Consider the following 16,098-nt stretch of genomic DNA (forward strand, 5'->3'; position numbering starts at 1 on the left):
TAACAAGAAAAATATATACATTTTTTCAAAAAACAGATTTCGTAAATTATTTTTAAGAAAACTAACTAAATAATATAAAAAAATTTACAATACAATATCCAAACAATATAATTAGTATTCTGAAATTGATTTTATAAAATTAATTTTTTTAAAAATCAATTACAGCTAAACAAACGGATATTATAATATATGAAATAATTTACTCAACAATTAAATATGATATCAATGAGGGTACTTAAGTCATTCAAATAAAAGGTCATGATTAGTCAAAAAGTTAATTACGATTGGTCATGAAGCCGTCGTTTCTCACCACCTTTCAGTCTAATACGACGGCAAAACCAAAATACAAGCCTTTAAGCCCACGATTGATGACCTCATCACTTTTATGCCAAACCTAACATCAAAATCACCATAATCATATGCATTTCCTTCCTAAGCCGCCATATATAATATCATCATACATACATACATACATATATACATACATACATACATGGATACATACATACCCTATAATCCTCCTCTCTCCTCTATATATTCGCTTCTCTACCTCCATTTCATATCTCCAAACAACACTTTACTGACCCTCTCAATCTCCCAACTAAAAGCAAACAATTTGCTAAACCTAATAAAAATCAAACCATGGGTGAGGTTAGTTGGTATCTCTTTTCTTGGACAGTCTCTCTGGTTTTTCCCTTTCGATCTTTCGAAGATTTTTTTTTTGGCTTGTGCTTATACTGTTCTGTTATTTGTTTTAAAAGCAAAAGGAAGGAGCTAAACCTGAAGCCGAGAAGAAGCCCGCCGCCGACGCTGGCGCTAAGAAAGATGACGGCGTGATCACCGCCGTTTATAAGATTGATATGCATTGTGAAGGCTGTGCCAAGAAGATCAAACGCTCGATTAAGCATTCTGAAGGTAGTTAATAGAAGTTAAAATATTAAATTGTGTTTTGAAAATTTTCAAAGGAAATTCCCTTTGGCTGCTCCTTTTGGATTGTTCGTTAAATTTTGATCCGGAAATTGGATAAGAATTGGACTTCGGTGCTATCTTTTCAACCTTAATTAGAAGAAAAAAAATAAAGTAATTTCAAACGTTGGCGTAAATGGAAATCTAACCGAAAATTACCTAACACGGATCGTTGTTGTTGTTGGTGGTGAAGGCGTGGAAGATGTACAGACAGATTCTAGAGCCAACAAACTGACTGTGATTGGCAAAATTGATCCCGCCAAAATCAGAGAGAGATTGGCTGAGAAAACCAAGAAGAAAGTTGACCTCATTTCCCCACAACCTAAAAAGGATGCCGCCCCGGCCGGCGGTGATAAAAAGCCCGAAGCTGAGAAGAAACCTGAAGAGAAAAAAGAAGAAAAAAAGGCACCTAAAGAGGTAATTTTACCACACAAACAAAAATTCCAACGTGCGCATGTTCGACATGCGAAGTAAACGGGGAAGATGAGTTGTTAAATCTGAAATTTAGATTAATTAACGATTAGGAGGAGTCTAGTTTAAATTACCAATGTTGATTTGTTGAATTTCGTATAATTAATCGTGATTAGTTTTTGTTTGGTTACAGAGTACGGTGGTCTTGAAGATGAGAACACATTGTGATGGTTGCATTCATAAAATCCGCAAAATCATTTTGAAGCTTGATGGTAAGTTAATTAATTGTGATTATTTTCATTAAATAACTATTAGATATTAAATTGATAGCGTAACATAACTTTATCTTGTTTAACTAAACATATGAAATTCTGATTTTTTTTTTTTAATTAAAACAGGAGTTCAATCGGTCGACGTGGATGGAGTTAAAGATTTGGTAACCGTGAAAGGCACAATGGCCGCGAAAGATCTCGTTCCTTACCTTAAGCAAAAGTTGAGACGGAATGTAGACGTGGTTCCTCCTACGAAAGACGTTGCCGGTGAGAAGAAAGACGTTGGTGTTGAAAATAAAGAGAAAGTAAAAGAAGCTGTTGTAGCCGGCGAGAAGAAGGAAGGAGGTGGTCGAGAAAAGGAAGGCGGCGATAAGAAGGAAGGCGGCGGAGAAAAGAAGGAAGACGTCGGAGAGAAAAAGGAAGCCGGCGGAGAGAAGAAGGAAGAAGACAATAAGAAAAAAGGTGACGGTGGTGAAGCGAAGATGGAGGTGAGCAAGATGGAGTATCATGGATACGAGTATCAACCACAGCCAATGTACTGGTCGAATGGACACGTGTACGGAGATCCGGGTTATGCAGTTGAAGGGTATCAGGATCATCATCATGATTACAGATACGTGAATCCAGGGTATATGCTTCCTCATCCTGGGTATCTGAGTCAAGGGTATGCGATTGATCCACGTCATCCCCTACATGCACCTCAAGTGTTCAGCGACGAAAATCCGAACGCCTGCTCTGTCATGTAAGAAAGATTAACGGTGAATGATTAAGATCTAATGATAATTAGATTCCAAAAATTAAAAAGGCAAAAACAAATGTAAATATCAGAACTATACAAGGAGAGAAAAGTAAATAGGGAGCTCATGAAAATGAACCATATAAACCGCAGATTATAGAGTAGACCTTATAGGGATGAACCGCCTTCTTAGAGCCGACCGGCATGGCTAAGAGATGGTTAGTTGTTGGAGTAAGGATGGCCGGTGGTTGCTTTTTTTGTTCGTTCGCTGTCTAATTTTATTATTTGAATTAATGAAAAAAACACTTTATGTATGAAGAATTTTTTTATTGTCATCGTGATTTTAAATTTTAGAGCTTGGTCTTTATTAATTTAAATGATTTATGTCGTATATTTAATTTTAATAGGTAAATCTCTCAACAATGATTTTTTTACAGATCTCGAATTAAAAACCTCTTAATTAATAAAATAATCTTTTAAATAATATTTATGATTAAAATTATAATACGAAGAATGAGATAGGTTGAATTAAAAAGAATATATTATATCATAACATTAAAAAATATTATATCATAATTTTTTAAAATATTTAATTAAAAATAATTAATTAAGTAATTGAATATTATTAATAATTATAAAATTAAATTAAGATAAAAATAGTCAGCTCATTTAAATATTTAAAATTTTAATAAATGAAGGAAAAGAGAGTTGAAAATATAAATAATAAAAGGGGAATTTTGATATTGCGGATGAGTAGTTAGGTTTTGTCAAGAAGTGCAAGGATTCAATGGTGAGTGGTCCTAACGGAGGTTTCAATCTTCAAGACGAGGAACTAGCCACTAGCAATCTTATCTTTTAGTATTACTATATTTGATAGAACTAATATCGGCTCATCCACTTCTTTTTGAAAAATAATTATAAATTTCTGTAAATTTACAACATATTTCCACTATGACTAATACGATTTTAATTACACGTTAAAACTTGATAATCTATATATATATATAAGTGTTAATCCAATTAATTATATAGCGTAAAAATTTTTAATTTTATAACGATTTTAATTATACATTAAATTAAAAAAAACTCGAGAAAAACATCTATATATTTCTAAATCCTTCACCATTCAATCTCCCTCTACCTCCCTACGGTGGTAGAGGACTTAGATACTAACTAACAATCAACCTCTAACCGACTGTAACTATGTTACCTAATTAGAGTAGGTGAACCACCTATAGTCTATAGATGTGATGACTCATTTATTCCTAAGGAGATCTAAAAAGATCCGTACGAGATAAATAATTGAGGTACAATAACTGATAATCGTCTAATTAATTAATCATTAGATAATTAATCCAGGTAAAAGATAGAAGAATTATACAAGTACATTGAACGATGACTTGGAATAGTTCATCAATAGTTTTTTTTAGAAAACCTTCTTTCTATCCGTTGTGATGTGACAATAAAAATAATGAAAACAGAAGACATAAAAAGAACTGAATCCCTTTTGATAAGGATCTTTGTCTTCTTCTCTTTCTTGTCTCTTTTTTATCTCTTGGATTTTCTCGAAGATACTTTTTTTTTCAGTCACCTAATCACTCTCACACTAATAATTCTTCTAATGGCTTTTCACGAGAAAAAAAATATCTTTATCCATTATTTCTCTTATTGATCATCAACCATAATGATAATACATTTACTTATAAATATGCCTTAATCTTACGTTGAATCTCTAAAATATATATATTTATAATTATACTTAAATATTCTACAATTATGAAACTAACACTAAATCAATCAAAAATTTATTAGGTTAAGGTACACAAATGGTCTCATGATTATATGATACTACTTTGTTAAGTTCACGACTATTAAAAGTTACAAAATGACCCTCCGATTATAGGAAGTTGTTTTGTTGAGTCCATCAACTATTAAAAGTTACAAAATGGTCACTCGACTATCCGTTATATTTTAAACTTGTCATTTTCCGTTAAAAATTAACGAGAGTTTAAGCTAGACGTTAACTTGTTAATTGAGATATAGTGATAAAATATGATATCATAATCTCAAACGACTATCATATCTTAGTCAGTATGTTAATTTCCAACTCAGACGTCAGTTAATTTTTTAACGAAAAAAGGACGAGTTTTGAATATAGTGAATAGTAGGATGACCATTTTGTAAATTTTTTATAGTCTAGGGACGTAGCAAAGCAACTCCCTATAGTTAGGGGACTATTTTGTAAATTGTAATAATCGGGAGACTTAACAAAGTAGTATCCTATAGTTTGAGGATCATTTGTATATTTTATCCATTTTATTAATAGAATATAATAATGAATTTATGAGAATAGATGAATACGAAATGCACGTTTGATCATAGCGAAAGGGCGTGAAAAGCATAACTTTTTTCATGGCAACAAAGGTTATTTATCATAATTAAAAAAAATCTGAACCTTTTACACTCAATGTCAGTGTCATATTTTTTCTATAATTATTCAATATTTGATTTTTAAAATTCAAATTTAAATATTATAAAATAATTTTTAAAATCAAATTTTTCATTCATAATATTAAAATTTAAAGCTTAAATACTGTTTAAAAAATTTAATATCATATTTCATTAAATCAATAATAGCTTTTAATACTAGTGTCATATTCACTAGACTTCTACAAATATTGGTCCTTTCAAGTTAGTTTTAACTAGATAACTAGGCTATATTCTTTAGAAAATAATTTAAAAATCTATTATAAATGTTACATTTAGTGTTTTGATACACAGTTTACATTACTTTTAAGAACTTAAAATTTTTTAATCTAAATATATATATTTTTGCTGCACATCCAGATCAATCCGGATCGTACACCTGATTATGGTGAGTGAGTCCCCCAAGTGGAGATTTTTTGTATACAAAATAGTTCGAACTTGAACCCTACTTAAACGATATCAAATTGATTACCATTTGAACCAACCCGTTGTATATAAATTTTAAACACGACATAAGTTTAACCGTTCATTTTTGTACCTAGAATTTCAAAGGAATAAAAAAGATTATTACATATCTCATTATAGATTATATTCTTTAGGGTAAACTACAAGTTTAGTGATCCAACCATCTCTTTTGTTTTGTTTTGGTCATCGAACTGTTTTTTATTTCAAAATCATACATAAAATCACGTTTTGATCACCCACCATTAAAAAAATAACAGTAATGTTGATATATCAATATAAGATAATGTCACGTGATCATTGATTTTTTTTTAAAAATGCCACTTTGATAGTTCTGTTAATTTTTAACTGCGGGTGACCAAAATGAAATCAAAACATAACGTGAGGTATGATTTTGAAAAAATAATTAAGTGACCAAAACATAACTTTGGATTTTGCGAATAAAACAAACTGAGTTTGAAGGATCACTTTTATCTCTACAATACTCGATATGAATTAATCAGTTAATAAATTAAATATAAGTAATTAATTCAGAAAAGCATCATGAGCAAGATAATGTGGATGTTTATTATTTCATTCTGTTTTGTAATTATTTACCTTTTTCCCCCTCTCCTCTCTGTCTTTCTTTAATGATTAGCTCTAAGAAATCTTTCTTCTCCAAATTGGCTTTAAGAATTATGTACTTTAAAAAATTAAAAGTATTATTATGATTTATCTATTTATTTGTTTATTTATTTTTTAAAGTGAGGTATAATTTTTAAAAACACCACCACCATCGTCATCACATTCAAAAATTAACCCAACCATAGAATAGTGGGAAATCATACTTGCACTTCATAAAAGAAAAAATGATAAACAATGTATTTAGTCATTCAATTATTTTTATGATTTCGTTTTGGTCATCACACTGTTTTTTTTAAAATCATAGTTAAAGTTACGTTTTGATCATCCGTCGTTAAAAAATTAACATCCATGTTGATGTGTCATTATAAAGTAATGTCATGTCATTATTGAAAAAATTAAAAAAAATATCAGGCAAATAGTTTTATTTATTACGGGTGTCGAAAATAGATGTAACATTATGTATGATTTAAAAAAAATAGTTGGATAACTAAAATATAATATCGAAAATAGTTGAGTGAGTAAATATGTAATTTACCCTAAAAATATTTATTATTTAAAATCAAAATTTAAATGTATAAAAATAATATTCAAAATCAATATAATGAAAATATTAAATCAATTTAAAATTTTATATTTATAACAATTATAATTATATTCTATTGTGGATCATTAAATAATTTTTTGAAGATGAGTACATATATATATTAACATCATAAATTTTTAAATGGAGTGAGCATACTGCACACATATATATTAACAACATAAATTTTTTTATGGAACAAGCAGAAGCAAAATTCATGGTGGACATAATTAATAAAATAAATAACTAAAATATGTCAATCCTCTCAAAAACATAGATCTGCCACTGATTATGTTAAAAAAATTATGCAAATGAATCCCATTCCAAAACTAAGACACATATATAATTGTGATTTAGAATATGAAAACAAAATATAATAAAATAGTAATGATATTTGAGTAAATGTATGGAGTTGATGAATATTTGGGATTGATTCATCCCATGGGAACAATGATTTGACTATGAAAGTGGGATATAATTGAGACTTTCGCAAGCTAGTGAATATGTGGGAGAATTCAATTCACTTTTCCTAAAGATAAGCCATGAAATGCTTTCACAAAAACATGTCTTAGCCACCTGTCCTTTGCCAATAAGCAACGTTAAAAACGACAAACCCTAAATTGCACGAATGAGTTGAAACAATATGTAGAAAATAATAATATTTTTTAATAGTTTGAGTTGATTGTAAGGTAATATATGTTTAAGATTTTTTTAATCATTGATAAAGCATATGTATCTTAAAGACGTAGCTGTTTGAATCAAAGACATTTTAAAGGAAAATAATACTCTTTTTAAACACTGAAATCCGTTAAACGAGTTCCAAATATAATAGTATTGTAACAATTGTTGGGTGATGAGGGAAATGGAGAGTTTCGAATGCAACGTGGGGATTGTTACGTAGATGTATTGAATTGTTTTATGGGTTAAAAAAGGGGCAAAAGATTAGTCAATGATTTAGAGGATGAAAAAATTACAACTTTGCTTGCATCATCAAATTCAATATGATTTCTTTTATTATGAAAATCACCTTTCATATTGATGGGGTTGATAGAGCCCTTCCATTACGTTATTTCATTTTATTTTTGTCTTGCTTGATTCTTATGTATAAGATAATATATGTTTAAGATAATTCTTAATTATCTGATATTGAACGTTCATATTCTTTATATTCATGGTGCTCGAATCCATGACTTCAAAGGATAATAAAAATTTCTTTTATCACCTACGTCGATTATTCTTATTCCGGTCCACTTTACTATGCTTTCTTTAAAACTACTTTGTTTTCATTTCATTTTTTGTTTTACAATAATTTTACACATTTTAGGAGCTGTATGCCTGTATTGGTGAGTGCATCAAATAGGTTGGAAACATTTTCAAAAGATGTCACCGAGATGGAGTAATTTATTTCATTTTTTTTCTTAATATTCTAAATAATTATAAAGTAATATACATTTAGATTTTATCTTAGTTTATGACACACATTCTGTAAACGTAGTTATTCAAACTTAACACCATTAGAAAAAATAACATTCCTTTTATTATTAAACGACGGTCTATGACACATATTCTGTAAACGTAGTTATTCAAACTAACACCTTTAAAAAAAATAACATTCTTTTTATTATTAAAGTCGTTTAATGAGTTTGAGATAAAGTAATTACTTTCAACGTAAAAAAATAGTTTGAGTTAACTGATTAAGACGTAATTTTTTACAATTGATCGACGTGATATAGTTTTGGTTTGCTTTAGTCTTTCAATGTTATAGCCCTTGTAAATTTACTTTTCTCATTGTGTTTGTTTATTGATAGAAATATTTATATGATTGTTTAAAATTGTTGGTATAGTTTTACTTCAACTCTAGTCTATATTATTTTTCGTTCCTTAATTAAATCATTTTTTTATTTAATACAGTGACTCAACTGTAATCACCATTTATTATTATTTATTTGTAGCCCAGTTAATATCAAATGCCCACATATATATAAACCAAACAAAATATATGGCCAGGTCCAAAATACAACCATTCAAAATAAACCCAAACTCAATTACACAAAACCCGTTACAAACTCACCGTACAACTCAAACCCTAAACCTAAACAACTTATCACTTCAGCCGCCCTTAATCTTCACCGTTGGATCTGATGATGATCCAACGGCCCAAAATTAACCCCACCATTAAAAAAGGGTATTCTTCATAGGGCGTCGTTTCTGCTCCCCTCAGCCTCCACGCATGAGCAGTGGTCCTAAGACCCCCTCCCGCGCCATGTCACGACTGTCAGCAGCCTCCACGCACGCCGAGTGGTCCCCTCATAACCACACCAGCAAGCCACGAAGCACCAAGGCTCCAATCAAACCCATGGCAGTCCCAAACCATCATCCAAATCAGCATGCAAGACCAAAAAAAAATGAAATCTTTCCCCTTTTTACATTTGTAACCTCTGGTATGGGTTATAAAACCCCCGAAAATATTCATGTAAAAGGTTGGCATTTTCTAACCCCCCAAATTTCAGAAGCAATAGCCTTGGAGAGGCATTTTCACCTCATTTCTTTCCTTTTTTTCTCGAAAAAGCTGTTTGCATGTGATTTAAAACAGAGGAAAAAGAGGAAGAGAGTTAGGGTTTACCTAGCCTTTCGCATTCCTCGCCGGAACCGGAGGTGTCATCGGATTGGGGGAGTTGAAGCGTCGGGGAAGCTTGGGTCTTTGGTTTTAGTGGTTTTGGCCCCAAATCGGGGCTTTAGGTCTTTGTTAGGGAATATTTGGGGGTCTTTGGGCTTAGGATTAGAACCCGGCCACCGATGGTGGTGGTCGGAGAGTGAAGCTGGCCGATTTACGGAGGTTTTGGGCCTCTAGATGGCTGTCGATCGTGAGAAAAGGTGGGGGTTAGGAGAGAAGCTTGGTTTGGTTTCGTTTTTAGGGAGGGATTTGGCTACCGGCTTGGTTTGGTTTGGTTGTTATTGTTCTTTGTAACTCAGCATCCTTTTCAAAATATGCATACATAGTAGATTTTGTAACACCCCAATTTAGGGGCTAAAATTAAGAAATTATAAAGTGGTGGATTTAATTGGTATTTGGAAGAAATTTGGGGATTAAATTGTCAGATTTCAAAGATGGCAGACCGTTTTAAGAAATGCATTAAGTTTAGTGGCTAAAGTCATGATTTAACCAATTTTTATATATGTTGAATTATAAGTTCCCCGTGCGCAGGTTCAGCGGAAAATTTTCCAGTTTTCCTCTCCCGTTCTCCCTACTTCGAATTCCGATCTACTCGCCGTCCGACCTCCGATCGACGAGCCGAAACCACCATCGTGTTCGTTGTCAACCGAGGAACAAAACCCCTCAAACCTTTCGTCGTGAATCATCGCCGTTCGTCGTTAATTTCAGTCGGAAGTATCGTCGGTAATACTCGGTTTTAGTTGGTTTTTCATCGATTCACAACGATCGGGTCATCCGTTTACGACACCTCCTGCACCATCGTGTTCCTTGTGCCGTTCCGAGTCCACCGGTGTCCTCCCTTTTCTCCGGCGGCGGCGGCGCGTGTGGAGGTGAAGCGGTTAAAGTTTCCGATTTGTTGAAATCGAGCTCTCCGCCGTTCAAAATTGTGAACCGAGCTTTGTAAGTATCTCAAAATCGCTCAAAATAATTTTTAGAAATTTTTCCGGGATTTTATCACTGTTCACGCGCCCCCACGCGCCGCCACTGCGCTGGGGAAGACAAAAGTGACCGGTTTGACCGGTTTTAGTGGATAGTTGACCGGTTTGACCGGTCATAACCCGACCCGTTTACCCGACCCGTTTACCCGACCAGTTGACCCCGACCACCCGTTGACCCGACCGTTGACCCGTTGACCGTTGACCGGAGTTGACCACTGTTGACCAAAACTTTGACCGGCTTTGATCGGGCATTAACGACCTTGACTTCGACCGAGTATACCTATCCTGACATTTTCGACGTTCCAAATCCGATTCCGCTGTCTGTTTTTCGAATTCGAACCCGAAGGTCTCGAAATTGCGGTCAAACCCGTTGACTTTGATTTTGATCGAAAATTCTGAATTTCGAAAAGTCATATTTTATGCTTTCGACGTCCTGAATCCGAATCCGAAGTCCGTTTCGCCAAATTCGAACCCGGTAAGCCGTCTTTCACTGATTTATCACCCAATTCGATCCGTTTTCGTAATTAAGCTTCGTTTCTGATATAATTTATGTTGATAGTATCTGAGGAATTATTGGAAGTTGAATTGAAGATCAAAGGCGTTCGAATGGAATTTTTTATGGTCGATCAGTATTGCACGGAAATCGAGGTAATACTTTACTACCTCTTTATGCTTTATGGAACATGTTGGTATTGATAAATGCATGAATGGAAATGTTTGGTCTCATATGTGTAATTAATGAAGATCTACACTAGGTACGAATACGGTAGAAAGTAGATAACTGAATATGGCTCTGATACCACTAAATGTAACCCCCCCAGACCGATGCGGGTAACCCGATCCGATCCGGGAAGTCACATTAGGGCCACCGGAGCGACCCATTGTAAAAATAGCGGAAAATTTAAATCTTTTTATCAGAACATGTAAACTTATAAAATCATTTGTCACTATTTAAAAATAAAACATATTTCCAGACTCGTATATAAATCAAAATACAATTACATGCCCCCTAATCACATGTACCATACTTTGCAACAACGCCGGAAGAACTCCCTTACTGAAGTCGATAGATGTGCATAAGAAATTGGAGGACGGTTTGAATTAAATTACAAGTTCCGGAATTAAGTAATAAAAAAATTAACCATGGATTGTAGATTATAATTTATCTCATTAAAGGTACTTAGATGATAAATTAAGATAATATTTCGATTAGGGGAAATTACGAAATTACCCTTATGTTGGAAAATGATAAGAATTGTCTCTGGAAGTGGATTAATAAATCTGAGAAGAATTATTGATCTGCTAAAACTATTGATGTGCATAAGAAATGTTAGTTTTACTTGGAAATTATGGAGAACCGGTTTTTAACCCCAAGAAGGTTTATGCAAGATACTAGAAGTGTGTTAAGGGAATTATTTCAAGATCAGAGATTGTTCAAGAAAGCAATTAATCATAGGATCTCTAAATTATATTATTTTCGTTAAGAGCTAATATCGAACTTATCTGGTTAAGAAATTACGGAAATGCCTTAAAAGGTAGAATAGTCTGAGATGACTCTGAATGAGAAAATACTTAGAGGATTCATACTTAACTTGATTAAGTACGGATTTAATTGTTAAGATCCCGACTTAGTGCAGGAAAATTTATGATATCCCGTTTGTAAAGTCTGAGAAGACACTTGACCTGAAAATATTCGAATAATGAGTAAATACTGGAAGAGTAATTATCGGGGTATTCTGCTGTCAGAATTGTTCGAAATGACTGAAGTAAATGATAAGATTGAATTAAATAATAAGATCGGATGGAAGGAAAGATTGAAATACCGTAGATCTGTAAAATGACCAAATACCCCTGTAATGGAAATGACCCAAGAATATCACCAAGCTCAGGAATGATTGAATATCCTCGAGTTTGAAATGAATGGAACAAAACTAAACATAAAATTACCAAAATACCCTTATGGCCTAAATTAAGTAAATGTCTTGGATTAATTAAGGAATCCAAGTAAGCATATGTATTGGACTACCTTTAAAGGTAATGGAAAATAATTTAAGTGAGTAGATCAAACCTAAAGCTATGTCAATACCTGAATGGCATAGATATTACTGGAACATATGTTCGTCTTCTCAAGTTTGGCTCGATGACGAATCTTGGAAGTATTCAGTTCAGCTCAGATCTAGATCGTATTTAGTACTAAGAATTGGACGTTTGTTCAACAATCAACCACGAAGACCAAATTGAATGGGATGGAAGTACAACATGTATCTGAAATTCAGGAACGTTTGAATTACTCTGGAAAATTCTGAAGTAACTGGAATGGAGATGACTGCTAAATGAACTAAGTAACCTCAATGACTGAGGATTAAGTAAGAGATTGGAATAAGTTTGGAAACTCGGATGAACTTATATGATATATCATCCCTATGGATTTTGAACCACAAATCAAGTACGTCAGCATTTAGTGGTATCAGAGCTATGGTTTGAGTCAAAATTTTCAAGTTAGACCGGCCGGTCGAATGTCAAAATATGTCTGATCAATACATGCCCCTAGACTGCAATCGTACCTCTCTGAGCTGGAACTCCAGGGCTGAGCCCCTATCTGTAATGAACAAACTGAAGTTTCTATCTGTTAAGGCTATACTTGTACAAAAAGGAATTCCAGTAACATCTGTCTTAACGCAGTAAAGTACCTTAGCTATGTGAGAGTTATTCATCTGAGAAATTCTGACTCGACTCCAGAAATAAAATTTAGATATGTTGCTGCTCTACGAGCCTATTCACGTAACCAAGGCTGAATTGATTTCACAAGGATAAAGTTGTTTTAATTATTTACTTGGACTGAGGGAGAATTCTGAAGAGATTGATTACTCGAGAAAATTTTCGTTCAGATTCTTTTATTGAAATGAGGAAAAGTTCTGATAAGAATGTATACTCAACTGATTAAGGATTAGTGAAGTATCTGTGTTTCTATAAAAGCTACATGAAAGATATGAAAGAACTGATGGAAGTTTCATTTCTGCAATTATGTGACATTAATGAATTTCGAGGACGAAATTCTTTTAAGGAGGGGAGAATTGTAACACCCCAATTTAGGGGCTAAAATTAAGAAATTATAAAGTGGTGGATTTAATTGGTATTTGGAAGAAATTTGGGGATTAAATTGTCAGATTTCAAAGATGGCAGACCGTTTTAAGAAATGCATTAAGTTTAGTGGCTAAAGTCATGATTTAACCAATTTTTATATATGAATTATAAGTTCCCCCGTGCGCAGGTTCAGCGGAAAATTTTCCAGTTTTCCTCTCCCGTTCTCCTACTTCGAACTCCGATCTACTCGCCGTCCGACCTCCGATCGACGAGCCGAAACCACCATCGTGTTCGTTGTCAACCGAGGAACAAAACCCCTCAACCTTTCGTCGTGAATCATCGCCGTTCGTCGTTAATTTCAGTCGGAAGTATCGTCGGTAATAACTCGGTTTTAGTTGGTTTTTCATCGATTCACAACGATCGGGTCATCCGTTTACGACACCTCCTGCACCATCGTGTTCCTTGTGCCGTTCCGAGTCCACCGGTGTCCTCCCTTTTCTCCGGCGGCGGCGGCGCGTGTGGAGGTGAAGCGGTTAAAGTTTCCGATTTGTTGAAATCGAGCTCTCCGCCGTTCAAAATTGTGAACCGAGCTTTGTAAGTATCTCAAATCGCTCAAAATAATTTTTAGAAATTTTTCCGGGATTTTATCACTGTTCACGCGCCCCCACGCGCCGCCACTGCGCGTGGGGAAGACAAAAGTGACCGGTTTGACCGGTTTTAGTGGATAGTTGACCGGTTTGACCGGTCATAACCCGACCCGTTTACCCGACCCGTTTACCCGACCAGTTGACCCGACCGACCCGTTGACCCGACCGTTGACCCGTTGACTGTTGACCCGTTGACCGTTGACCGGAGTTGACCACTGTTGACCAAAACTTTGACCGGCTTTGATCGGGCATTAACGACCTTTGACTTCGACCGAGTATACCTATCCTGACATTTTTCGACGTTCCAAATCCGATTCCGCTGTCTGTTTTTCAAAATTCGAACCCGAAGGTCTCGAAATTGCCGGTCAAACCCGTTGACTTTGATTTTGATCGAAAATTCTGAATTTTCGAAAAGTCATATTTTATGCTTTCGACGTCCTGAATCCGAATCCGAAGTCCGTTTCGCCAAATTCGAACCCGGTAAGCCGTCTTTCACTGATTTATCACCCAATTCGATCCGTTTATCGTAATTAAGCTTCGTTTCTGATATAATTTATGTTGATATGTATCTGAGGAATTATTGGAAGTTGAATTGAAGATCAAAGGCGTTCGAATGGAATTTTTATGGTCGATCAGTATTGCACGGAAATCGAGGTAATACTTTACTACCTCTTTATGCTTTATGGAACATGTTGGTATTGATAAATGCATGAATGGAAATGTTTGGTCTCATATGTGTAATTAATGAAGATCTACACTAGGTACGAATACGGTAGAAAGTAGATAACTGAATATGGCTCTGATACCACTAAATGTAACCCCCCCAGACCGATGCGGGTAACCCGATCCGATCCGGGAAGTCACATTAGGGCCACCGGAGCGACCCATTGTAAAAATAGCGGAAAATTTAAATCTTTTTATCAGAACATGTAAACTTATAAAATCATTTGTCACTATTTAAAAATAAAACATATTTCCAGACTCGTATATAAATCAAAATACAATTACATGCCCCCTAATCACATGTACCATACCAGTGCATCTATCGACTTCAGTAAGAGAGTTCTTCCGGCGTTGTTGCAAAGTATGGTACATGTGATTAGGGGGCATGTAATTGTATTTTGATTTATATACGAGTCTGGAAATATGTTTTATTTTTAAATAGTGACAAATGATTTTATAAGTTTACATGTTCTGATAAAAAGATTTAAATTTTCCGCTATTTTTACAATGGGTCGCTCCGGTGGCCCTAATGTGACTTCCCGGATCGGATCGGGTTACCCGCATCGGTCTGGGGGGGTTACAGATTTTGAATTAAATAAATTTTTGAATTCAAAATTTTGAATTTTAAAATGTAGGATAATTGACTGGTTATTGATTTTGGGTGTTGTGGGATGCTAAATCATTCCTCATGCGTAACTGACTCTCGAATCCGATTTCTGATTTCGCAGACTAAAATTTGGTATTTTTAGTAGAATAATTTTTTTATTAAATTACCTGATTTAGGTGTTTCAATCTCACCTTAAAAATGATTGGTGACGACTCTCATCTTTTCATAAGATTTATATTTTCCAAAATGTCAAATCGATCTTGTAACACACATTTCCCGTATACGTTTCTGTGCACAAGTCACAGATATCACATGACTTTTAAAATATTTCCGTTGTTGAAAACAAGTAAAATTTTGTTTCTATAAATAAAATATTTTAATATAATAATAATAAAAATGTTCCTTAACTTTTAGTATGTAAAATAATCTTAAAGTTCTAACATAGTAAATACTACACATCATAAGTCAAATACATTCCAGAGCGTTATCATAAATATATTGCATGTCATCTAATAATATAAAAAATAGACATAAATGTCATACAATTACTGATGAGGTAACATTTGATTTACGATGTCAGCTGCACTCCTTACTCCGCTCGTACTATTACTTACGCGTAAAACAATACACGCTAAGTATTCACTCAGTGAGGCATAATAATAATAAATGAGATGTAACCAAAACATAAGTATATCATAAAATATCAAAATACGAATTTATTCGTATAAATCATAATAATAGATAAAATTGGCTTGGTAAACCAAGTTTCTTTCACATAACCTGCGACGCAATATTTAGTATGCCCAACATACTTATCAATCAATATTTTTCCAAATTATCCTTTTATT

General features: G+C 33.8%; 1 protein-coding gene across 2 annotated transcripts; it reads left to right on the top strand.

The window, feature by feature from the left end:
• Window positions 1-473: 473 nt before the first annotated feature.
• On the top strand, window positions 474-2,444 carry LOC120123855 (heavy metal-associated isoprenylated plant protein 6-like). Of its 2 annotated transcripts, XM_039142668.1 has the most exons (7): window positions 474-646; window positions 762-915; window positions 1,160-1,383; window positions 1,571-1,649; window positions 1,776-1,969; window positions 2,027-2,079; window positions 2,116-2,444. In XM_039142668.1, exons 1-7 carry the CDS (start codon window positions 494-496, stop codon window positions 2,393-2,395), a joined length of 1,137 nt encoding a protein of 378 aa, XP_038998599.1. In that variant the 5' UTR covers window positions 474-493; the 3' UTR covers window positions 2,396-2,444. The 2 variants fall into 2 exon arrangements, with proteins under 2 accessions (XP_038998599.1, XP_038998604.1); XM_039142673.1 differs by having other exon boundaries at window positions 577-651; window positions 1,776-2,444.
• The last annotated feature ends 13,654 nt before the right edge of the window (window positions 2,445-16,098 follow it).

This window comes from Hibiscus syriacus, unplaced genomic scaffold, assembly GCF_006381635.1.
Source record: "Hibiscus syriacus cultivar Baekdansim isolate YM2019G1 unplaced genomic scaffold, ASM638163v2 tig00001231_pilon, whole genome shotgun sequence".
NCBI lineage: Eukaryota > Viridiplantae > Streptophyta > Magnoliopsida > Malvales > Malvaceae > Hibiscus > Hibiscus syriacus.